The 25,313-nt window shown below is 34.8% G+C and overlaps 1 protein-coding gene across 1 annotated transcript; it reads left to right on the top strand.

Annotated features, from left to right (window-relative positions):
* Window positions 1–1,522: 1,522 nt before the first annotated feature.
* LOC110466570 lies at window positions 1,523–25,240 on the top strand. The gene is made up of 18 exons (XM_021523140.1): window positions 1,523–1,564; window positions 2,965–3,084; window positions 6,322–6,417; window positions 7,005–7,100; window positions 8,600–8,710; window positions 9,732–9,821; window positions 10,207–10,305; window positions 10,521–10,613; window positions 10,770–10,871; window positions 11,296–11,382; window positions 14,287–14,599; window positions 15,861–16,040; window positions 16,466–16,588; window positions 16,906–17,078; window positions 17,960–18,501; window positions 22,090–22,107; window positions 23,586–23,678; window positions 24,620–25,240. Exons 2-18 carry the CDS (start codon window positions 2,984–2,986, stop codon window positions 24,928–24,930), a joined length of 2,628 nt encoding a protein of 875 aa, XP_021378815.1. The 5' UTR covers window positions 1,523–1,564; window positions 2,965–2,983; the 3' UTR covers window positions 24,931–25,240.
* The last annotated feature ends 73 nt before the right edge of the window (window positions 25,241–25,313 follow it).

The raw sequence follows: 25,313 nt of genomic DNA, 5'->3' as shown, positions 1-25,313 counted from the left end.
TGAATTGCTATTTAGAGTTTAATTTAAAAACACCACATATTTTCAAGCGGACAACAAGTTTGCAATAGCAGTGATAAAAATCCTTGATCATAGTTTGGTATGTGCTGTTTGTTACTGTCTCTGGCTAAGACACAATGACCACAGGCAATATTCCATCAATAGGTGAATACTTGTATTGGGCTAATAGACTACAATGTTCCTGACTAGTCGAACTACTGTCATCTGTCATCAGGATTTCTCCGAAGCATATCAAAACTTGCCAATACGAGATAGCTTTATAATATTATATAGTTCGTGTGATATATACACAGCATTTTTATGCTTAAAGAGAGAAATGCAGTCACCAATGCTTCAGATACTTGAAATCATTTTTTAAAAATAAAACTCATTAACAAATAAACACATTTTTATTCACAGAATAGCAATGTTTGGAGTTGGTTTATTAATAAGTGAAAAGAAAGAAAAAAACCTCACAAAATGTTTAAATACCATAAAGATCCATTTAATACGGGATCTATGAACCGATATTTATTTCAGACAGTCATTCATAAACTCTTATAGAATGTTATTCAGGACATGTTAAGCTAAGGATGAAACCTGTTTGTTAACAGGTATTTGTGATTGAAAGAATCCGAAACGAAAATATTAAATTTGGTTGTTTTATTAATCTTCTGCGAAATATTATGTAGACTTGCTACTTTGATGGAATTTGCACCTGGTTTAGATGCAGCCGTTATCTGCATGAATATATTTAAATAACGTTTACACAATTTCTGTTATTTAACACCATTCCTATTTTTATACATACCCCTAAATATTGATGCGTAAAAGACTTGTTGTAAATCGTGTGCAAAGTTTAATAGGATTACAGAAAAAAAACCCATCTAAACTCCTTCATACATATTTATAACTTAACTTTGAATATATAACAACATGCAAATATTTTAGGATATCGTTAACAAAGTGACGCGCAAGGATGATCCATCAACCATACATTTTGACTGAATATATTTTGCTCACAGTCGCTAAATATGGCCATATGTCGTAATGATGTGCATCGCCCATTTTTCAGACAGCAAGGAAATACCAAATTGGTTCAATGAAAAATAAACGTATGAAATTGACAGGTATGGTCAAACACTCCTGGTACTCATGTATATCACACCAGTGATCAATGCAAAGTAATAACTGTGCCATTGTCAAATATTAGCTTGTCTATCAATATACAAAAAGAAACTTAATAATCAGTTATAACTCTCGAATATCACTTTCAGTATATTTGGTCGCTCAAGTCTTATTATACATATAGACTGTGTCTATAATATCTATAAATCCTTCTTTCTGCTGATCACGTGGTGGCAAATCAAGTATTAAGATTAAATGATTAGTAAATCCTTGCCTGTGGTTGTTATAATCCCCGTATATGCCTGACATAGAGAGCTCACGTAGCAACCTGGTACAATGGACGACACAGTGTGCGCTCACGGATAGTGACCTTTAAAATGAACAAATGGATTAAATTGGATTTAATTTTTTAAACATAATGAAACTCGATCCTGCGAAAGTAAGTAACTACATTTGATTTTAAAACTTTTTGTGCTTGAGTGAATTTTGGAATTACCTGGACCTGTTCATTCTATGTCACACTGTATATTCACTTTGTTATGCGATTGATTTATAATATCAACCTGTTAAGTGCGAAGAAGAAAACAAAAACAAAATGCAAGGGTAGGAAATCTAATTTAATTTTAATCTTATAATCCATCCATATGTTAGTAAGAGTAACATGTCAATTTCGTCACGAAGAAAATGAATGTAGAACATGTTTTACCAATTTTCCGTAACCACTAGTAAACGCCAATGACATGTAATATTTAAGGTTAAGTGCCAAACGGCCTAATCAACACACCACTCAGTAAACGACAAACATGAACGTATTAACAAAATGCTAAACATTAGGAAGAAACCTAACACTGTATATCTATCTGTAGTGTGACCTGATTGGTTGATTGGAGCGGCCAGGTAGCTTAGTAGGTTGGCCATCAATGATATGTCGTCTATACTCATCCCAGTCTGACCATTGTGTCATGTTATAATGTTGTTACACATCAAAATCTTAAAATGTAGTTTTTTCGGTAAATGCTCGCTTGCGTTTGTTATACATACATATTAAATATTTATACTTGGTGATTAAAAGATTTTTCAATACAGCAGCGACTTGAAAATAGTGGTGTGATTGCACTTGTTTAAATTAGGTACAATGACGATGATGGTAAAACAATACGACATAAACTCGATACCTTTGACATAAGGTTTTATGTTACATTCAACGTTTCAAATCGTATTTATGTCAGACTTAACTCCCTTAATTTCGTTTCATCGACATTATCTTATAAATATGTATGGCTTATACGTTTTCACTCTGCTAATTGATCTACATTGTATTTGTTTCCCAGATGAGATATTCTATAAGTATATATGAGTGGGACATTTTTGAAACAGAGAATAATGCCACATTCATGTAGAATATCTTCATTTGCTTAATTCTAAACAAATCAGTAAAATTGTGCATAACATAATTTAACCTCAAATTCGATAAAACTAGGTCAAAAAAGAACTGAGGAAAGATTTATACGTATACCCTTGAAACAGTACTAGGAGGTATTACTAGTTCTATTGTAGTTGATATCTGTGCAATTTATGTCACATGGTTTCCTTTTCCTTTATATATTAATGTAATTATCAATCACACGCATACATATATAATCATTTGTCCACGTGCGACAGATTTGTGTTGATGGCTAATAATTATAGCACATGAACAATTTACCAATGATAAAAACTCAGAGCATACTATCATTTCTTGAGTTACTCATCTGCATTTTACTTGTGTTGGTTTATTAAATGAATATTACTTAAACCGAAACTTTCAACCAACTCATACATTTGTCTTAATCAATAAAGGTGAGCTGAAAGCTACATTATGCCGGAAGGAAGTGCAGTTATCAAGAAGGTCCAGTTCAGGACTAACAAACCTGAAGGTCTTAACTATAGGAACGAGTGGGTGAAACATATACGAAAAAGGTAAAAACCGACCTCCTTACCATTGATATACTTCGTGAACCGTTTCGTGAAAATAAGCTTCAATGAGTATCATGTTACGTGCACCAATCGATACTGTTCAAATACAGCTTGTATCTGTGGTATTTTACTGATAGACCGCCAAGATGATTATCAACAAAATATCAAAAATATTTAGTCCAGCTTTAATTATAGGAAATATGATTCCTTATTTACAGGCTGTAGCAAAATTTGTTTAGAACTTTAATATTTCATATTACTTCATATTTCTGTCCTCCTTTGGTTGTACCCGGAACAAGTCTGTAGCCCCTCAAAACTGTTTGGAACTGTATAACAAAAGCATATACAGCAAATAGTAGCATTGCTATGAAATGAAGTATTACGTAGGTGTTTGTAACGGAAAAGGTCAAACAGATCCTTTAATCACCGAAATGTTAAGTACATGTATTTGACAGTTGTATACAAGTACACATTATATAGCACTGGTCTCAGAATGACGTGGCATATACACATGTAGTCGTTGTTTCACTAATCAGATTAGTAGCTCTATATCATACACCTAACGCTGACCATGTATTGCAGCGCTGCTTATATTAAACACCACATATATAGGTATTTGTGCGTGACAAGGTGAAGGTCATGCACACCCTTAAATATTTAAAATGAAAAGTATGACACAAAGAAGAATGGTGACATAATATTCTGAAATTCCTTGGAATTATATTCTAAATTTTCAAACCTGGATTTACTCTTTCCTAAGGAAAAGCTGGGGATATTTTTGTATAGTGATTGTCGTGTTAACGATGTTAATATTGTGTGATATATACAAAATGTGTAACTATGATGAAAGACGATGATGGAGTCGGATTACCATTATGCGATATTTCAAGCAGACAATAGAAAAATTCTCAGCCGTGAGGATTCATTACGACCGACCAGTTGTTCTAGTAGGGGAAGTAGAAGGTAATACAATATTTATACCTGTACAATAGTCAATAATGTCGTATCGTTAAACTAATTGTTTTTGCCTGTTTGTAGACTAGGATGCTACTTTTAATGCTAGATATATTTAGAAATTATACGCATTTGTTTAGTACAAGTTGGTTGCTAGTATCGCAAGTACAGTCGTGAGCCCATTGGTATAGATATGACAACCTTGTACTCCCTTTTGAGATCTTGTAGACCTTTTGGTATGATCACCTCACATGGTAGAGCTGCTGATAACCATTTGTTACTTATATAAAGTAGAAACGCTAAGACAAACCTCCCATGGTTTATATAGGTTACGATTCAGTTTCTGAGTTACTTGATTTTATAATTGTCCCTGGCTGATATTTCTATAATATCTTGTTGTTCTCATGTATGGATCGCCAGGAACTTCCTCCTGGAAGTACTACGGTGCTCTTTCCGAAAACACCTATTTAGAATCTGGTAGAGGTGTTGATAATCACATGTTGCGGTTATGAATGATGCTTAGAAACGAATGGTCATCTTTAAAGATTTTTATTTAAGTGTCAATGACCAAAAGGTTCGAATATATCTTGTTAAGGCGAAAAGTCTATAGCATAGACGAAACGGGCGAGATAGAATTGCAAACACCTTATGGTATCATGAATAGTAACGTGTGTTCTTTTGCGTGACATTTATTTTACATTAAAGCGTCCACATTTTCAAACAGCGCTGGTAAAAACCTAGACCCTTGAGGCGGGAAAGCGTATATCAAAACGAAGGTCTACATGAAAATAAGAATTGTAGTCTGGAAGAGTTTAGAGCCCTCGGTGGGAATGTGCAAGAATAGACATTATATGGTAATGAGTCTGATAAAATGATATTTTTACTGTCCATCTTATTTTGGTAGAGTATATCGTTTATTAGACTGTGAACGACATTCAAGTTGCTTATACATTTTCAATCTAATAAGAATATCGACAAATTTGATCACACTCAATAGCGTGTATTGTAGTTTCATTGTCACTACCCTGGTTCTAACTTTCGAGATGATATACTTGTAACATAAGTACATAACATAACTGTAAAATAAAGGAACATTTTTTTTTTCAAACATTGCGAGACTGATCGTTTTCCTTTGAGTAAGAGAAATAGGGTATATATTGATTGTTCCTAGATCGAAGCATGACACGTGTCCATCGTAGTCCTACGGAAATTTACTACTATTGCGTCAGTGCGTTTGAAGTGAGATATTTCCTGATCATAAATAAGACTTGTGTTACATGTTCATTATCTGTTACATAAATGTATACATGTATTAGGAACGATGACAAGTACAGATATCATTTTCAGATAATAGCTTAAAATTGGCATGTTCCCATCACCTATTGGGTATTAGTATTCCTATCTTCTTGATAAACATACCAAATCCAAATATTGTTAGCAATCCTTGCAATCAAGATCTCAGACATATATGTTCCTTCCAACATACATGCATATACTCATACATTACACATATGGATGCACGTTCTTAAATGACCTTAACTGTGATTAGGACTTTATCATCCTCGATATCCAGAAGTTATGCTCACTTTCGTTCTCTACATCCCTGGAATATGTCATAACAAAATCGAAGGCTCAGTTTGCACAACCTTGTGGGCGAGACGAGAAGACTAGTTTGATCATATGGTGTACAAGCAGAATCTTACGGTCGCGTAACGTAAATCCTATTGGCTTTGAAGCCGGGCGTCGCTCCTCTGTAATCTTCAAAGGACAGTATCAGCCAAGTGATTGGTCAGGAATTCGACCCGACACCAATCAAATAGTTAGCCGCGTACCTTCTATTTTGCTATGACATATTCCAGGGTGCAGAGACTGAAAGTAAGCGTAACCCCTGGATATCGAGGATGGGACTTTATACGCGATCCAGCAAACCAAACAAGTACAAATCAATCAGGTTGAAAGTGTCATCGGACATTATAGTAAAACTGTTATGTTTTGCAAATGATTTATTTGCCTTACATGTATGTTTCCCGAAGCTCAGCTGATAACTTCTTTATTTGAGAGCAGAACCTTTAAAACTACTTCAGAACCACACTTAAACCAAGCAATAATATTTTTGGATTATGTGTAATTGTATATTTACAATGCACCGCATGTACAATAGATGCCGTTCCTAGTTTCTGTTTTTTTCATAAGCAAATAACAGATGTTCAAACACCTTAACATCGAGTATCTAAAACGACTTTGCAATGCAATATTTACATTTCTTTATTTTTATATTTATTTTAGTACAATATTTGGAGTGACAAAAAGGGATTTAAATCGGGTCAAGGCGGATATTGACCGGCTGTGGAAAGAAAGGTGCACTCTTGTAAAAAAAGAAAAGTAAGTGCCGATGTAAGCCACAGACGTAAAGAGAACACATAAACACATGTCTCTTTAACCTCTACTGTCGACGTTTTGAGCTGTCCCAATGCACGGTGGTGTTTCAAACAGCAGCATTCTCCCATTAATTTCTTTTTGGATATACATGTACCTGTCCCACAATTGGGCCGTTACACTTCCGTTGACGAGGTATCTAAGTCGTTAGAACGATAATTTAACAATCTGAAGTCTTGGGTTCGAATCGCTGCCTAGCGCGCTGAATTGTTACACCCATTCTGTTTAATTCATTTTTATTATATTTTTATAGTCTTGTAGGGAACGATTTTTTCCAAAATTCCTAGTTTAAATGCATTGTAACATTTTTGGCAGTGGTATGAGGATCCCTAAAAATAATTTTTGTGCAGCGATGAGTCAGCGTAAACGAAACAAGATTCAAAAGCTGATATATTTGTATTGGACCTCTTTTAGTCTGTATATTTGGAACCATCAGACCAGTTTCATAAATACGGTCCATAGTGTTTGTTGGTCTATTTCTGTTTAGCTGACAATAGATGCTACATTTTTATTGTGAAAATTTGCTTCTGCAGTCCAGCATTTGAAGACGTTACAACCCTGAAACAAATTATCACAGATGCCATCGACGTGACTGGACGAACTCGAATAAATGTCAGAGACAAAGAAAAGTATGTATCCTTCTTTACAGTATAAATTTACCTGCAAATATTGACTTCCTTTTTTTTTGATTTTACATTATGTAACATGTAATTATAAAGACACTTTAAACAAAGAACATTGACACTTACTACGATAAAGAGTTCACAGAGAAGTGATTTTTAAATAGTTCTTGATAGAATACATAACAATGATTTATTACTACATAGGTTTCAGAGATATTGAGTAAAAAGGTTATATATTGGTACTGTTCTCAATGTTTGTATGATTAAAATCATCTTTATTGTATTATGAGAAGTTCTTTTTACTCAACCAATAACATTTTCTATGTGACGTTTCGATGACTAGTACGCTATGTACACGGTCACCTTCATCAGACAAATACCAATGAAGCGTATGCTATGGTCATTTGTCTGATGAAGGTGACAGTGTACATATCGTACTAGTCATCGAAACGTCACATAGAACATTTTATTGGTTGTGTACAAAGAACTTCTCATAATCCATACTTACCAACCTGAAGAAAATGTTAAGAAACATCTTTATTGTAATATTGTTTCGCAGGAGATTTATGAAACTCTTTTAAAAATCCCTTTCCAAAGAACTATCTCGTATGTTATGTAGTCAAAAATCATATTTGATGTTGTAAAGAAATGAACTCAGGTAATTTCGAAACATCTGTTAGCCTGCACATGGAAAAAGAAATCTGAAAAAAACGATGGTGGAATGCCCCAACCCTAACACGGTCTATATATTGTCTAGGACAATACCATAAAATGACAATAAAAGCAACAATAAAAATGACATATAGACCATATTGGTATAAAATGATTATTGATTGTTTCGAAACTATCCTAATTTTTAAGTTCCACGTGCTGCATGAATATGAAATGGGTTTTAAAACGGCTGTACTTAATAAGAAATCAGAAACAGAGGATTTGTCCCGCAAATAAAGTGCTGACTCCAATAATGGTTAGGTAAAAACAGCGGGAGATTAATTATTAATTATGCTGCTGAGTTATGAATTCAAACTTGTTATGATACATCCACATTTATTAAGAGACCACCCGTGTTAAGAAACCACTTTTAGTATTCCCCACTGTAGTGAATTCATAATGAACAGACCCTGTATAAAGAAACAACATGTGTAATGAGACAACTTTTAGGACTTCCCAAGAGTGCTCTCTTAACACAGTTTGGACTGTGTTTAATACACAACCAGATTTATGTTACACCCTTATATTTACATTTGCTCTGCATCTTTCTATATCTAAAACTATAACATTATTTGCTATAGTACCGTCATCAATTTCATTGTTGTCAACAGTTAATTTGCTGTTCAAAGAACTGCTGGAAATAACTAAATAAGGCGGTACTACTCTATCACAATGTAAATATAACTAATGAATACTTAAGGAAATATTGTTATGGTCCTTAACACACATTTCTACTTGCATTAAGTTTGTCATCAACATTTATTGCTTAAATAGCATCACCTGTTACATTGTAGCTATGATGACAGCGACGTGGAATCATTTTCAAAGGACATCAATGGCCTACAGATGTTGTTTCATGGGTGTTTGGAAATCTGGAATAACGTGAAAGACCCAACAAGGAAGGAGTAAGTTCTTATTAGCACATTCACTCCACAGAATACTGGTAATGCATTTGTATTTTAACATCCTTCACGACTTAAATACAGACGATATCTTACATTTAATATCATAGTTCATACTCATATTATGGGCGGATTGGTCGAGTGGTTAACACTCCGGCCTTTCACGCAGGCGGCCGGGGTTCAATTCAATCCCTGACGTCGTCGTACGCATGGACATTCAGAGAAGAAACGTATTTTACTCCTGCCCATACAACTTTAACAACCCAGGTGGAGTATAAGTTGGTCTGGGGTGGATGTTGAGGTATAGTAGCATTTAAGTGAGGTGGCACTATAAATGATGCCGTTGGAAGCACGGTTCCACTACAACCAGAACACATTACATCTCCAGCACATACGCAGGCATACACACATAGGGAGATACATAGCGAATTCCTCAAAAATGTATTGATTAATGTATATGCTAATTGTATTAATTGTATATCTATTTACTGTAAATCGCTTTAGAGTGGCGTATGTTAGCTAGATTGGGCGCAAATGTTGTATATTATATAATTATTTTAAACCTAACTGTCACATATCAACAAATTTAAAAGCTTCCACAGAATGAACATGTATAATTGCACTCAAACGCAACAGCCAACAAAATATACCATAAATAAGAACTTGTATTATTTACGTTTTTAGTATGACTCAGTTTAGGAGGGAACGGGTAATGAATGGGTCTTGCATGAACTATCTACATCAAGCAACATCAAAGTGTATTGATCTAAATATTTTAAACAACTGATAAGAGTGATACAGGCAATCGACAACAATATATGATAACAAGTTATGATTGGGTATACATATATTATAATACCAAAAAGAAAATGACACTGAACAATTATTTTTGAACAAATGAGTAAAGCCGAAACATTTTTTCATTGGAGTAATCCTGCATTATATATTTATATCGTTTTTCTTTTTAATTTTCATTCGTTTTACGAGGACAATTGATGTTTTACAAACGTTTATATATCACCAGACGACGACAAGAGATCCTTTCTGAACTGATGGAGCTTGCGACAGACCTTGCCTCTTTATACGGGGAAGTCATGTCTCTTTTCCTTCAAAGGTAAGACAACTGCTTTTTTTCAAATGCTGTTACTTTTTCCCTTTTTTTTTAACCAAATGATGCGTACAATTGTACCTAGGGCCGATTTCAATATCCTTTCTTGCTTGCAAAATATATATAAATATTTGCTAAATGCTGTCCACTGTTGGTGAAATATTGCTTATGGTATTTATAGCAGGCAATTGACAAACTAAGACATCAAAGAGTTTGTAAAGAATATTTTACTGCAGTGGTTTTACTAAACAGTTCGTACAAATAAGTAAGTGTGTACCCCAATTTATTACTCTTGACATATCACTTTTTATCTTAACTTTTATATGTAGATTGAAACACACTGCAAAGACGATATTGGGATTTTAAGTTATTCTGATATGTTTTTCTGCAGATTCAAGTTGAATATCCTAGCTCTGTTGCGACCAGTACATGGAATGTTTTATGCCATGAGCGTTCACTGCAAATTCAATTGTCTTGACAGAGAGATAGAGTAAGTATGTAGCATAAAACAACAGGCAACGGAAGTAGCTACTAGTATTTATATATATATTTTGAAATAATTCAAACAGCTTTAAAAAGTTAACAATTATGAAGACTTTGGCTGTCTGGAAACTACCATTCAAACGATACAAAGTAAAAGAGACCGTAGGGTGCACGTTTATATCATTGCTTATTTTTATGATAAACCTTGGTATCTAATTACAGCTCATTGCCTGGGGCTAGCCATGTTTATTCCAGTTTCCTGTCCGGGATACTTGGACTGATGAGGAGCGCTAAAGTCCTGCTGAAAAGGCTTAAGTGAGTCTATGCATGATTGCTATTATCACAAAGATTGTTGCACTCTGTTTTAAAGTTATTGGTGTTATTTTATAGAAAATTATCCGAAAATACCAAATAAAACAAAGTTTTAGTCAGCGTCTTGTTCGACATTACCTCATTTAAGTTTGATTTCAGATACGAAAATGACCAGGCCCGCCAGAGGAGAAGCATGATACAAAACAGCCTCACCAGCTTTGTGACCGAGATATCCATTATCATAACCCAAGGCACAAACCAGTAGGTTAACATGACTCTTAATGTAATGTATACATTTTAGACTTGTGTAAACTATTTGTAATATATCAAATAGATACAATTTACAATTTGGTAATCAGCTGGATCAAGACAGATATTAAAAGTGATTATCAAAATAACATTTAATCATCACCGACATTAAATAAACACATTTATGTGATACATAGGTGAGGCTTCACATGCATTTTCATTTGCAAAAGTATTCATTTCAGCAGTAATGTTGGTGTAATCTCTTTGTCTCATAATCAAGAAGGTCAAAACCGGCAAATATTTATTGTGAAATTTAAAAATTGATTGATTGTGAATTTAACTAATATGAATTTTAATTAATTACATTTGTAATTATATTTTATGATTTTTTTATTGAAGTGCCGATATATGATGCCCATATAAATTCATTTTTCAGTGTAACGTTAGAAGAATATAGACAACTCATGTTTAAAGTTGGAAGTCTGTGTACAGATGCGTTCTTTGGGATAGGAAAAACAAAAGGGTAAGCTGAAATTAGACGGGAACAGATGCTTTCGTTGAGATAAGAATGTCATACGTTAAACTGAATGTTTATGTTATAAATAATCTACAATAACGCTAAACAAATGCATTGTTAACAAGGTTTGTCTGCAGGGCAGAGTAAAGTTACATAATTTAAGAGTACAAGTATAAAAAGGAACAACCATTGTTTCTTGGCACATACATGTCCAACTTACTAACCAGATAGAACCAATATATGCTATTAGACAAATTTTGCTTAGGTCATTTCAATTTTAGGGTCAACATTATTTGTAAAGCATAAGATGTAAAAGTAGTTAAAAAGTGGAGGTGAAAATGACAAAAATCATCTATCAAAGGATGTTCTATACAAGTGTATTTTGATAATATGAAAAGGCAAAGCCTTAAAAGAGCGAAGTTTTTGTTGATCTCTGATTTTTAGTGAATTAGAATGAGATAATACAGCTTTTAGAATGAGGCAAGATAAAATTTATCTAAAGTCGGCTAGTCGAGGGATAACAATAAAACATAAACTCTAATGAGATTAAGACCGACACAACAATAGGGGAGATCGGGGCAAATTCGGCCCATTTTCATTAAAGTCCGTTCTGGGAAGTATGGCAGCACGTCTGTTTTTGAACATTATCTAATTTTTAACTGTCGGCATTCGGGTAAGTTCGGCCCCATTGGAATCAGCTTAACTATTACGTTATTAAGCATGCAACGTCAGATTTTACCGCCAACTTTTCGACGTTTTATGTGTAACATGGGCCGAACTTGCCACGATATCATTGGCTGAAACTGTCCGGGCCCAAATTGATAATTCAATAAATTCTTATCGTATAGCAATATGGTAGTGAGTGTTTGGCTTTGCTTTTATGTCCATGGCTGTCAGTGTGTTACACGTTTGACCGTATTTTTTTTTAGCGAAAGTTCGCATCACTGGAAGCGAGATCATGAATATCTTTCTCAAAAGTAATTTGTTTAGTCATATTACATTAGAGTTTTCCTTGCCATTTTTTCATTGAATGCCTAGCCAACTAAACTGCTAAGATCTTTAAAATTGTAAATATTAGCTCAAAAACAAAAATATCAGGAGTGGCCCAACTTTCCCCGGTCTCCTATTGGTAGATTTTTTGCATCGTTGATGATTGGTAAAAATGTATACACAATTTAATTTTTGCATCAATGAAGCCATTTTCAAAGCTAAAGTAAAGAGTTGTTCTTGTGCGAAACGTATATGATGGGTCGGTCGGCGCCGTTGATAGCGCGCTCGTCTTCACCAAGATGGCCGGATTCAATCCCGGTTACCTGCCCGACAACGCGGTTTTTCTCCGGATACTCCGGCTTCCTCCCACATTAAGAATTAAATCCTCTGCGTGCTTCCGTGAGGTCACAAAAGAATGATTCAAATAAAGTGGGAAAAAACTGTTTGGTAATTGCTAATAGTGCATATTACATATTTGACCATATGTCTATAAAAGTAAATGTACAGATTTGTTAGTTAAAAAAATGTAATTAAAAAACGGAAAACATTGCAATAATTTGATGTAGAATTGAGATTGTCGTTTTATCGATGTTTAGAATTCCTGTTCCATCCTGAAACGCCGGATTGAATTTAAAATTTTGTAACTGTCAATGAGGTTTAACATGTAATGATGCCAAATACAATTAAACAGTTGCTGTCTGTAACTATAGTTATAAGTTATACGTTGCTGAAAAGGGGCGTTGATTGTTGATTTCGACATAAATGAATTATCCATTGTTTCTTTTATGAGTGGTGATGCATACATAAATTATGTAAAGACTATAACCGGAATGTTAATTATTTCGTTCATATCCTCAATAAATGGAAATCAAAAGCTGATGAAATTTTAGACGATGAAAAATAGATGTACACGATTACCTATTGGTTTAATGCGTCTCTTTTTGAAAATATCTCCCGGTAGAAATATTAACAGAACCTGGTTGATAACAAAAAGGATCTTCAGAAAACATCCGCGTTTTTGATTTTTGTGCCTGTGTCAAAAACTGAAATTAAAAAGTCATGAAGCAACGACAAAGAGATAAATGCAACGGCCATCAGTTCCAAGATTTCCCGGTTATTTTTCATCCTTCCGGAAATAACCGATGAAGGCCGATGGAGTGTGGCGTGATTGTGACGTCATCGTATGATACTCTCTGAACGACGTTTCATTCCAGTATCAAAATTTAGGTGATAGACGTTTTTCACACAGAATGTATAATAGTTTTTATCTAAATAAACAAGTAATAAAAATGGGTATTGTTTTCACTAAATGAAGATGTTCATGTATGGGGTGAAACTCAATATTGTCTTTGCTTCAAGGATACATATCCGGTTTCCCCACTGGATGGCTACTTCCGGACGAAAACAATCAAGGGCAAGGTGTAGAAAGGGGAAGCAACTCTGTTTACGCACGCATGTGTTACCATTAAAGAGCTTCGCAACTCAAATACCTTCAACTCTAGTGACAATTTTGTCGTAGAGGCTGTATAATACGACACTTTTATCATACGATTCAGACTACTTTAATAGCACCACAATAGCCAACTGGACTCGACAAAAACCAATGGTTGTCTTAACGTATGGGACTAAAATCGCATTTAGTTAAAATGCAATAGAAATTTGTTGTGATTTTCATACAATGTATGCAGGTCACGCAACAAATTTCCAGCCTGCTATCACTAAGTTGGCTTATATAAATGTGACCTAAAATCCACACATTAAAATAGTGATAAGATTACAATTCACTTATAAGAAGAATTATGACGGTCAATATTCGAGTGACAGTTTTGATGAAATCTAAATATTCCGCATATAATACTCCATTACATGAACATATTTTTGAATTTCATGGCATGAAGTAATGTGGTTTAATGTTTACAGAATCGCTGATTCATTGGAAATGGGCGAAGGTGTCCTGGCTTTGGAACCAAGTGAACATCTAGGGGATGTGTCCTACTGTGATGTCATCAGATGCCCTATGGAAAACCGCCAGGTTACTCTAGATTCTTTGAAGTTACAGGATGGACAACATATGATTTCGGACATATTCCTTATTACTGGAAGTTCGTTTCAGAGTTCTGAGAGAATCACTGTGCGATTTCCAATCTCAAAAGTAGCGCTTCCACACTCTGTGGCGATAAAAGTCAAAATCAAATGTGGACCGAAATGGTTGGATGTAGCAGGGGAGATTATTGTAAGTAACACAGATATAAATTTGTTTTCAAATTCATTAATTTAATTGTCAAAATACACCATCTCTGTTACATTTTAAGTAAAGATACAAATTTATATTTGTATGCCATTATTCTCAGTATCCATATTTTGTTGTAGATAATTTTATACTGTTATTCAGTGAAAACTCGACATGATGACATTTGTCTGATCGGAGTGGGCGATAGGCAGTTAAACAAAAATAAAAAATTCGTTTCATAACCGACCTTTTTACGTCAAACTTTTTTTCAATATCCCCTTTCCTTTTCATCATAATGCCTTTATACGCCATACTCAATGTATAAGATACCTCATGTATAACGCGAAACATTCATTCGGCGACAGATGGTAGTATATGTTTAACGAAGCTTAACCATACCTAACAGTATGAAAAAGAGGACTATACAGTACACATATTTGGATTGTATGCTTCATGTTTCGATCAATTACCGAGTGTAGATAAGCAAAACCCAACATATCTGTTCATCTGCCGTTTGATATGTCACGGGTTTGCTTTGTGGACGAATACACTCACGAGTGTTCATAACATTATTCATGACTGTGCAAGAATCTGTTATGTTATGCGACATCAGAATGACATAATGTATTGTTGTGCGTCCCTCCATGATGGCGAAGCTAATCCAAACAACAATGGTATCCTGTCACGTTACCATAGCGTCAAATAGCGCCAAAATGTGTTGTTTTTTCAATTCATTGATGGGTTAATGGATAGCAATAAGTATTATACCGCACTAAAAGAGATCGTATCCAGCTATGCGATTGATCAGTCCGTATAATATGGTGAAAATGCATAGTCCCTGTGTAGTAAAAGAATAATAGATATATAATAAAATAAATAAACTTAAAGTCATCATGTTGGTGTTTCTTTTACTGTTGATTATACCCTTTCAAACAGTGTCCTGAATGTAGATTGTGCACAACATGTATCAAAATAATCGAAACCTGTACAGTGTTATTCTACATAACCCCGAATTAAAACAACTACTCTAACTAGATATTCTAATGAGTAATTAAAACAAATACTAAATACTCTAACTAAATATTCTAACTAAATATTCTAATGAGTAAGTTCCTTTGATTTTAGTGCAGGAACCAATCAGTAGGAATTCGATTTCTTTTTACTTTATCATTACTGATGAAACACCCATATATTTCATACTGATAAAATACCATTTCAGAATAATCATTTAAACATGAATGCTCCTCGTGATTTGGTGTTGTAGGACGGGCAGGTAGAGTTCGAAGCCAAGTTTCTTCAGGCGTTCGTGGCAGTGGCTGGGTTTCGCGCCTATCACAGGGAAATCCCTCTCACAGGATACACGTATATTTCTGAGGATGACCACAGAGTCAGGATCAACTTCCCAAACAATTGCTTCAACAAGCCAGTTATTGTCCAATTCAGGGTAAGTACCACCTAGTGACCGATATGTGCATTATCTGAGAATAAGATTCCCCCAGTTTTACATTGTATTGATTAATCACAAAATGTACTTTTTTATCAAGTGAATATACCCATGCCATGTTTTTTGGTGTTTAAACCCATGTTATATGACCTATCAGCCCTGTGATTGGTTGCAAGTTTTAATTGTGACATCACGCCTAGGACAAGTACATGACGTCACTGACTTACGTACTGGAGTCAAAATGGAAGCTTTTTACATTTCAAGGTTGCATGCAAATTGTCGTTTTACACGAACAAATGCCACAATTTTAAATATGTGATAAAAAGGATCACGAATTTTTCATTTAAGCTCGCCAGAGGCTCGCTTCAGTAAGATTCTATATATATATATATACATAAATCGTTCGCCACATCCTGCATTTTCAGCTAGTGATGGTGAACAGGTCCCGGATGTTTGGGTACAAGGATAGCTGTACAGACCATTGCCAGGCTATCACAGCTCTCTCTGACTTCCTGTTCATCAAGTTTGACAAAGACATCGATATACAAGTAAAGCAGAATCATTCCATTATTCTCTCTAAACACCAGTGTGTTATAAATGCATTATTATTGGAACTTTAAAGATGCAAGTCGGTCGTTGTAACTCTTATTTTCAAAAGCTTATTGCAGTGGCGAGAAAGCATTGGTATATTCAATGCCCTATAGTAAAAATATTGTAACAATATTATAGCTTTTACACACAATGGCAAAGTATGAATTCAAAAACAAATTCTGAGTTTAGACAAAAAGATGTCCTCGATCAGAATCTTCTTACATGTTACCTCCCCAAAATCCTGCTAATTTATTATATCAATATTGCATTACAGGAGCCAGCTCTGATGCATCTACCAATCATTAATGATATCGATGACCCGGATTCTGAGGTCGTCATGTTCCGAGTAGGTGGTAACGATAGCACTGAAATAGTCCAGAAGAAGTCTGCCATGCGCTGTGAGTCGACGACAAGCTGCTATACCTTTCAAGTAGACAGGTTTAACGGGTAAGCCCAACTGTATCTTTACTATACATACACTACTTTATAACCTCCTACCCGCAGCTAATATAAACTGTACTTAACTATAAATCACATATATTCTACTTTTTATCACCTACCAGTGGCATGATAATGGATTATCACAAACAGTACTCTCATCGCTAATACTCGAGTCAAACTTCGGGAACCTCTCGATTTGATCCACTTCCCACAATGAGACTTTTCCCTGCGTTAAACACTGAACATGCTTTGTGATAACCTATAAGCATAACTATTCGTATTCTAAATTATTAGGAATGGTCTACCAAACTAATTTCTTAGTTAGATAGAAAAATATATGTATCACAGAGTCAAATAGTTATTATAACCAGTGGAATGGGTTGATTTATTCGTATTACATCACAGGAAATGATTCAGGTCATATTATTTACATGAACAAGAGGTTCGTGTCTTGAGTAAGATTGATCAGTAAAACCAATATATTGAACGGTTTCAACGTTTCGAAACCAACTAGGCAACGGGCCACATATAAACAAATCTTCATTTGGTAGGTAAAGAGAGATAACCCATACACGAACAGTAGCAAGCTATCCTAACATTTTAATCAAACGTGATACCCAATCATAAATGAAAATATCTCATTACAATAATACGTTGTATTAACGAAGATGTCACATATATTTTCAGTTTTAAAATATCAGACTATGATAAATGATATTGTAGATATTTTGCATAATATTCACTTCAAAATCTTCAAACAATATTAACTAAACATTATTTAAATTTATCAACATCATTGATACATTTTTTGTTTATTTGATATACACTATCTAACAAAGACAATAAGATTTTGTTAATATATCGTTAACTATACTTGACTTTGTCAGGATCGCTCTCGCCAAAGTGAAGAAAAAGTTCATGAAAAAGTCTAAGAGCATGGTGGAAGAGGAACTGCGGTTGTACCTAGAGGAGGAACACATCTGTTCTATCCTTACTTTCCTTGATAAGAGCCTACTGCACGTCGGTGTAGTCAAGATCTGGATCGAGATCGTGGAAAAACGGTTCATCAAGCGGGCACTGAGGCGCCGGGCTAAGGAGGGACTGTTTGAAATTCCAGGCAACCGCTCCATTGATATCAGACTGAAGGAAAATGAGACAGTCACTTTTGATACTGATGGAAATATACAGAAAATCAGGGAGATTCCTAATGACTATTTCTCCATCATTTATACTAGTAGTTGTCGGGATAACTACCGCTCCTTTCCCCTAGAGCCTAGAAAGGATCCACGTGGCCGCCATGTTGGTATAGTAAATTTCTTCAAAAAAGTCGATGGACTTGATACGTTTCTACACACTGTTACCATCGATACTAACCGCTTCCTGGTCAGCATGTCAAGGCTGAAAACATCGTACTCAGAGAGTAGGCCAGGTAAGTGTAGTATCTTTAAATATTGCGTTATGAGACAATGCCTAAAAGTTCCATTTTAATGGTCAACCTTAATTAGAGAAAAAGGGTGCATAACAATTTGTGGAAACTTCAGAAAGTTGTTAACTGAAATATATTGCTATGCTTGTCTTAGGTGTTTTTTGTAATCAATATTCGCCTGAAAAAATGTTTTATTTACTTCACTTCGTCTTCCAAGATCACACTGAAGGATATATCTTATTGATATTTATAGATATACATATTACTGATTAGATATATCAATAAAATATCATATATGTTCCTTTTAAAAGACTTATGACAGTGAATTGCTATTCTCTCAAAATATCCATTACAAATGCTATTTTAGCTTAACATATATGGAGGCACGGTAGTCTAGTGGTAGGACGCCGGTCTCGTTACCGAAGGGTTGCGGGTTCGAGTCACGGCACGGCACTGTGCTGTATCTTTTAGCGAGATCCTTTATTCCGCTTGTTCCAGTCTTCTCAGCTGTAAATGAGTACGTGGTTGGGCAGTGTTAGAATTGTAGAATGCTAGCTGTGAGCGCCGAAATGGCAGCACCGGCTGTATGTTCCCCAGGGAGTTGGGAAAGATATTGGCTGGTTGCAAGGATAATAATTTGTGAACCGCTTTGACTAGGCTGTGGCAAAGCGGTAAATAAGAACCTCGAATTATTATTATTATCATTATAACATATACGCATAATTGAATTAGAAAACACGATCACCATACGTATCAGATAGCAAGAAACTGATCAACCAAATTAACTGAAAAAAGAGGTTTGAGTTCAGACAGAAAATATCTTGTTTTGGGCCAGTTGCAAATATAGGAATACATATATACCGCGACAGAAACTATTCTGTATTCCTTGAGCCAGTTGAAAAAATGGGTTGTAAATACTAACAGAAACTTTCTGGTTTTCATGGAACCAGTTAAAATAGAAGTTAACATTTCGATAGAAACTTTCGGTTATCCCTTGGGCCAGCTAAAAATGGAGGTTCGAATTCCGACAGAAACTATCTGGTATCCTTGGGGCCCAGTTTAACAGAGGTTGAAATACCGACAGAAACTATCTAGTATCCCTAAGGCCAGGTTCCCAAAGTCTTTTATCTAATACAAAACAAAATTTTCAAATAAAAAAAATCAGTTGTATGTTTATGGATTCGAGTCAAGAATTTTTTAAATCAACTAAAAGAAATATGTTAATAAATTTTACGAAACTTGCCCGAACAAACCTTTTGAAATTGTGGGTGTATGACTCGTTAAGCTGGTAATACTTTGAACAGACGGGTCTCGGGTTGATGTATATTGTAATACCATTAAAATGTAACCACGTTTCACTTTATGTTCTTTTAAATTGTTAGTAAGAGACTGGTTATCGTTATTACAGCTTAACAATGTATCCCTAGCTGAAGCTTGAATGTTTGTTTTGTCAAATATAACCTGTCTACCGTCAGACTAAATAGCACATGTAGATAATTCCTATTTCTATACTTACTTTAGCAAATACACGTATCTACCGTTTCTGGAGATTCAATATGCAAATGAACCCTAAATAGGTTCTACCCGTATAAGAGGAGACCATGTGTATATATTTGGCAAGTAAATAAATTGCAAAGGTGGTAAGCCAGGTTTGACTAACGTGTTGATAGCTTTTTATCAGTGTCAGATAATACCTTGTATAGGTTAGGCTTGAAACAAGTCCAACACCTGTCAGGGTTCCACTGTGTAACTGTTCACAAGGAGGACCTGTTCTTATATTAATGATCGAATCATTACAGTTAACATTGATATAATGTCCCTTGTTCCATATGTCAACTAGCTTATTGCCAGCACTTTTCATGGTCATTTTATCCCTATTCTTAATAATCTATTACTACAATGTCCTCAATTTCGCCAACTCTTTATAACGCCATAATTTCTCTGGACAAATCATGTCATTATTACGGAGTTTTATTGTATTGATAGTGAAGCCATATGTTACAATAAGGTGATAATTAATATATACACAATTTTATTCTATATACAAATTACCTACACGTGAAGAATAACGCCAGATTTGAAATCTGCATAAAATGCCATTCTTAATCGCAGTATACAAAATAGGTCAATGACCCATAAATGTGTAAAAATATAAACATATTATAATACAAATTTCTTGCAAGCTTTTTACCTTAGAAATTGATGAATCATTCGTTATCTGTATCATATTCAGGTAGTTTAGTCAAATACAAATGCGCTGCAATGTGATCAATGGCTAATGAGTGAGTCGCCACCTGAATGATTTATTTACATTGTGTATGCATAATAAGGCATCGAAAAATCTGCTACCTTTAAAAACCCCTTTAAAAACTATCTACCTGGCCTATATATTGATTTTCATAATAATAATGACGTTTCTTTAAACAATACGTCGCTGTGTTGAAACTATACCTTTTGGTGATGAATTGGTCAAACATATCTTACCGACGAAAATACGCCCGGATACAACGGTCCCTTTAAACAAACTGACATTTTAATTGGTCTCATTCATGCTGGGCTGTAACAAACTATCGGTCTATACACCACACATACACACTTTGTGTATATACGCAGCCTTTTGAATAATTTCACAGACCTTTAGACTGAACATAATTCAATGTCAGTGTTATGAGGGTGTTGGTTTGTGTAAAGATAAAACCTAGTGCCGTTGCTGTTTATGAGCCAGTTTAGTACACACTTGCCATGTAAATGGGATGTAGAACGATCTGTGGGGCGAGATGATGGACCACGCCCGACTACTCCCCTCACGGGAGTGGTGCAGAGAGCTTATCACAAGGAACAGCATTAGGAAAAAACGGTCAAATGCGTTGCCTTTCAAAAACTCCATTGAAATAGCAGGTAATTGGTTAATAGCAGTGACTTGTAGCCGTTTAGAGTGTAAATGTATACATACACACACAGCTGAAGTGTTATCATATTGTTTGATGATCATTTACATTTTATATCCTTTGCTTACATACATTACTGCATTTAAAGATGATGTTTTGTAAACGTTTGATTTGATTCATGAATATGATGTGTGTATATCATATACAATATGAAAAATTAAACGCTACACGTATTTTCTATTGCTATTTAACATGCATACAAGCATGTGTGGGTTGGGTTTATGTTTACAAATAGCACTATCCCGCATAAAAGGACTCGTGCATAATTGTGATAATTCGTCTCCCGTTGACAAGCTGAATTGTTTGGCTTAAGCTTACTTCATGAGATCATTTAAGGTGTTTCCTATGTGCTATGATATACTAACCAGCCAGTCATGAGTTATATCCACAATCTACACTACAATACCACTCTATGTAGTACGTTAATGGATCGATATTTGATATTTCAAAATAAAAATGTGCATAACAAATCTGAAAAGTATGAAGAGGTAAGATCGTTATGTTCTGTATTGAAAACTTTTCCAGGAGAGTTACCAGCTGTTAAATGTTTACAAGGTTTTGTGTGCAGTAGTGTAAAAGTGTATAATGCCACGTTGATATTAATGAGAGTGATTAATTAATTTCTGTGACAATGTTTTTGTAGGACTGATGAATGTATTTGGTAAGATACAATGCCCTCCATGTTTTACCCTGTTTAATCATTTATTCCCATGTTACTCCCCATACAACGAGAGCCAAAACCATCCAGCCCTAGTTGCCTGTATATGCAATTAAACCCCCAAAGTGATCAATTAACACCCCAATTTCCTGAGTCACATCTCCTATTTACTACAATATCAATCTTTGTCCTTCCGAATATTTAAAACAAGTCTACCAAATATTTGAATTAGACATTTTCATATCATTTAACACGTTGTTTGTATAATTTTGTGTTGCTTGATCCATCAACTCCCTTTTGACCATTGCTGACCCTTTGTTGTTGAGAGGCCAGTAACGTATTACCAATCAATATACATATAGCTTGAAATAGGCTATATTATTACAGATAGTTTGCAGGAAATAATCAAGCATTAGAAAACAAACTAATTTTGTCCCAGATAAAACGGGAGACACACCTGTAAAGCGGGTACTGGAGAAAAATATATTGAAGAAACTTAAGTACTTCATTTCGATTTGAATTGTGGTACGTGAACAGACAAAAAAGGTTTCTATTCATAGCGTTTTAAAGTTCTCATATGAATTATTCGCGTGGTCAAAGTTTGCGGTTCTTCATTATTATAATTAAATTGAAACATTTAAGAGGAACATTCTACAAAGTTGAATCAACAAAGACACACTTGCGGTTAAAACTTTAAATGGTTAATATGATTCAAGTCGACAGTAGCCAATACATCAAAAGTAACTTAGTACCATTTCAATCTTCTTTGGTATTCACTACGTAATTGAAATAGCCAATGTATAACGTTTAGTACCAATAAAGGACGGTTATATATCAAAGTTAAACAATGATGTAATGAATTTCTGGTTTAGGAAAGAGTATTTTTAAACAGAAGGAATATATATCTCGTAGTTAGTTATTGTTATATTGAGTTCTGTTTCACCAACAGAGTGTTCATTAATATTGCCCCTAGTTAAACAATGTGAGAATGGGTTTCTGATCTACCGATCAAATAATGTAGTTAATGGTTGATAGCGAAAAGTGATCCGTATACATTGTTAGACCAGCAAGATCAAGACATTGTTAATGAAAGAACCAACGGCTTATGTAATACGTCCATTTTTCTTTTCTTTTTTGTTCCAATTCAGTTTTCTCTGACTTAAGTACGTTTGTAAAATATCAATGTTGTTCACATAGTTTGATAACCAGTAATCAACATTCTATTGAGCCATGCGGAGTTATGTTATAGATAGGACTGTACTCAGGAACACGTACGTGATCAATACGTAACAAACACATTGATCTAAAAATAATTATACATAATTATTATGCCCTTGCACGTAATTATTAATCAATATCCTATAATGTGTTTACGCTATATATTGAAACCATAAAATAAGATGTATTTGTAATTTGTTATAATGCCATTGCTCTTCGCCATTTATGTGTCGAATTATTAAATGAGTAACTGTACTTGACAGCTACGATTGGGCGGACGAACCAGTGGTCGCGAGGTTCTACACGGTCATCCACCAAATCTGTCCGGTCATCAATCCAGTACCGCTCTATCTTTGGTAAGTAGGCCATGCCGTAGATGAAGTGACTTACATTGTCTACATCTAAATAATCAAATTGTTCATAAAGACGGCGGGTCGACGATAAATACCGACCAATAGAACGGCTCATGCCTTTCGATAAATGATTTTCATTGAACATGTTGTATCACAGTCGTAAATACTAGGCGGAGCCACCTGGTCAGATACTGTTAAAGTTGTATCCAATGTTGAACGACCACCAGTGTAACACTATTAACGTATACAGTGTTTTCATAGCATACATAGCACTGCTGTTCTGGCACACACATACATATTAACTCCCATTAATTTTGGTTTTTCACATCTTCTGTAGCGACACTTTGATGTCGATGAAATGACATTTCATTTTACAACCATTTATAGTGTTTGATTCCATTTTATCCTATGGCAAGTATGGTTTGTTTTGCCAAGTATGTTTTGTTTTGGCCAAAAATACAAAATGGCTTTTGATATCCAGGTATCGCGTGAAATACCTACCTTCTACACATAGGATAGTATCTCCTTATCGTCCTCATCAACAATACATGTATCAGTTCCTCTTATTGTGGAGGATGTAGCCGCTATAGAGAAAAGACAATACAAACCATTGACATTTGTAAACGCTTGACGTGTTTAGGGGCTGCCATAGCGATATTATCTTATTTGACTTTGTAAAGAAAATAAGTTCATCCTCTAGTTGTTGCATCCAATTTATAACGTCCTTCCAGTGTACATCTCACATATACGCGTATTTAACCATTCCACAGTGATGTTTTCAATTATAATGAATTAAATGTTGTCTTAAACACACTATAACCTACCTGATACAACATAAATATTAAAATTGATGATTTTTTGTTCATTAGCTAAATAGTGTTGTCAGTAACAATGGTCATTTAAATGCCATTTAATTAATTACATGTTATTATACTGTACCCCAGATGACGTTCCGATCCTGAGCCACCAGAGCTTACTTGCCCTTTCCAGTTCAATTAACATCCAGGTGGCGCAAGTGTTGGGATCCCAGCTTGGCCTGTCATACGAGGATATTCTGGATATCAAGAGCATCAATCAGCCCCCTGTTGTCACTATCTTTGAGATTTTGTGGGAGTGGCGTGGCAAAGTGGCCACGCCCGACCAAGTAGAACAGCTCGTCAAATCCTTTAGTGAAATAAACCAAACGTACTTTGCTGACGTCATCATGAAGGTCAACAGAGAGAAACGCGGACTGACACGAAATGATTTCCAATGAGCTGACAACATTGCAGAAATGTCATGTTGCAATAGAAATGAATACCAAAAAGATTAGTTTTGGTGTTTGAATATGATTTTCAAGTGTAATATATATCAGATATATCAGCGCCGTATTTCTACTGAAAAGTGTCAGAACATTTGATCTAGTTAAGTGTGCAAAGGTATTAACCTAGTGGGAAAATGTTACCTATAGCACATGGAAGCCCAATGAAGGTGTTAAACAGAATTGATATCTATTACATTTTTGCCATTGAAATATCGGATTCTATCAACTTGATAAAACTGATATCTCTTACACTGTGACAAATATCAAAAGTGATATTTTCACAGTCAGTTTTTGGTATTGACCAATCATAACGGTATCTTCTATTCGCTGCATTC

The sequence above is a fragment of the Mizuhopecten yessoensis genome, unplaced genomic scaffold (genome assembly GCF_002113885.1).
Source record: "Mizuhopecten yessoensis strain PY_sf001 unplaced genomic scaffold, ASM211388v2 scaffold11137, whole genome shotgun sequence".
Classification (NCBI taxonomy): Eukaryota; Metazoa; Mollusca; class Bivalvia; order Pectinida; family Pectinidae; genus Mizuhopecten; species Mizuhopecten yessoensis.
Note: the sequence above shows the minus strand (reverse complement) of the source record. Positions and strands in the feature narration are given on the sequence as shown.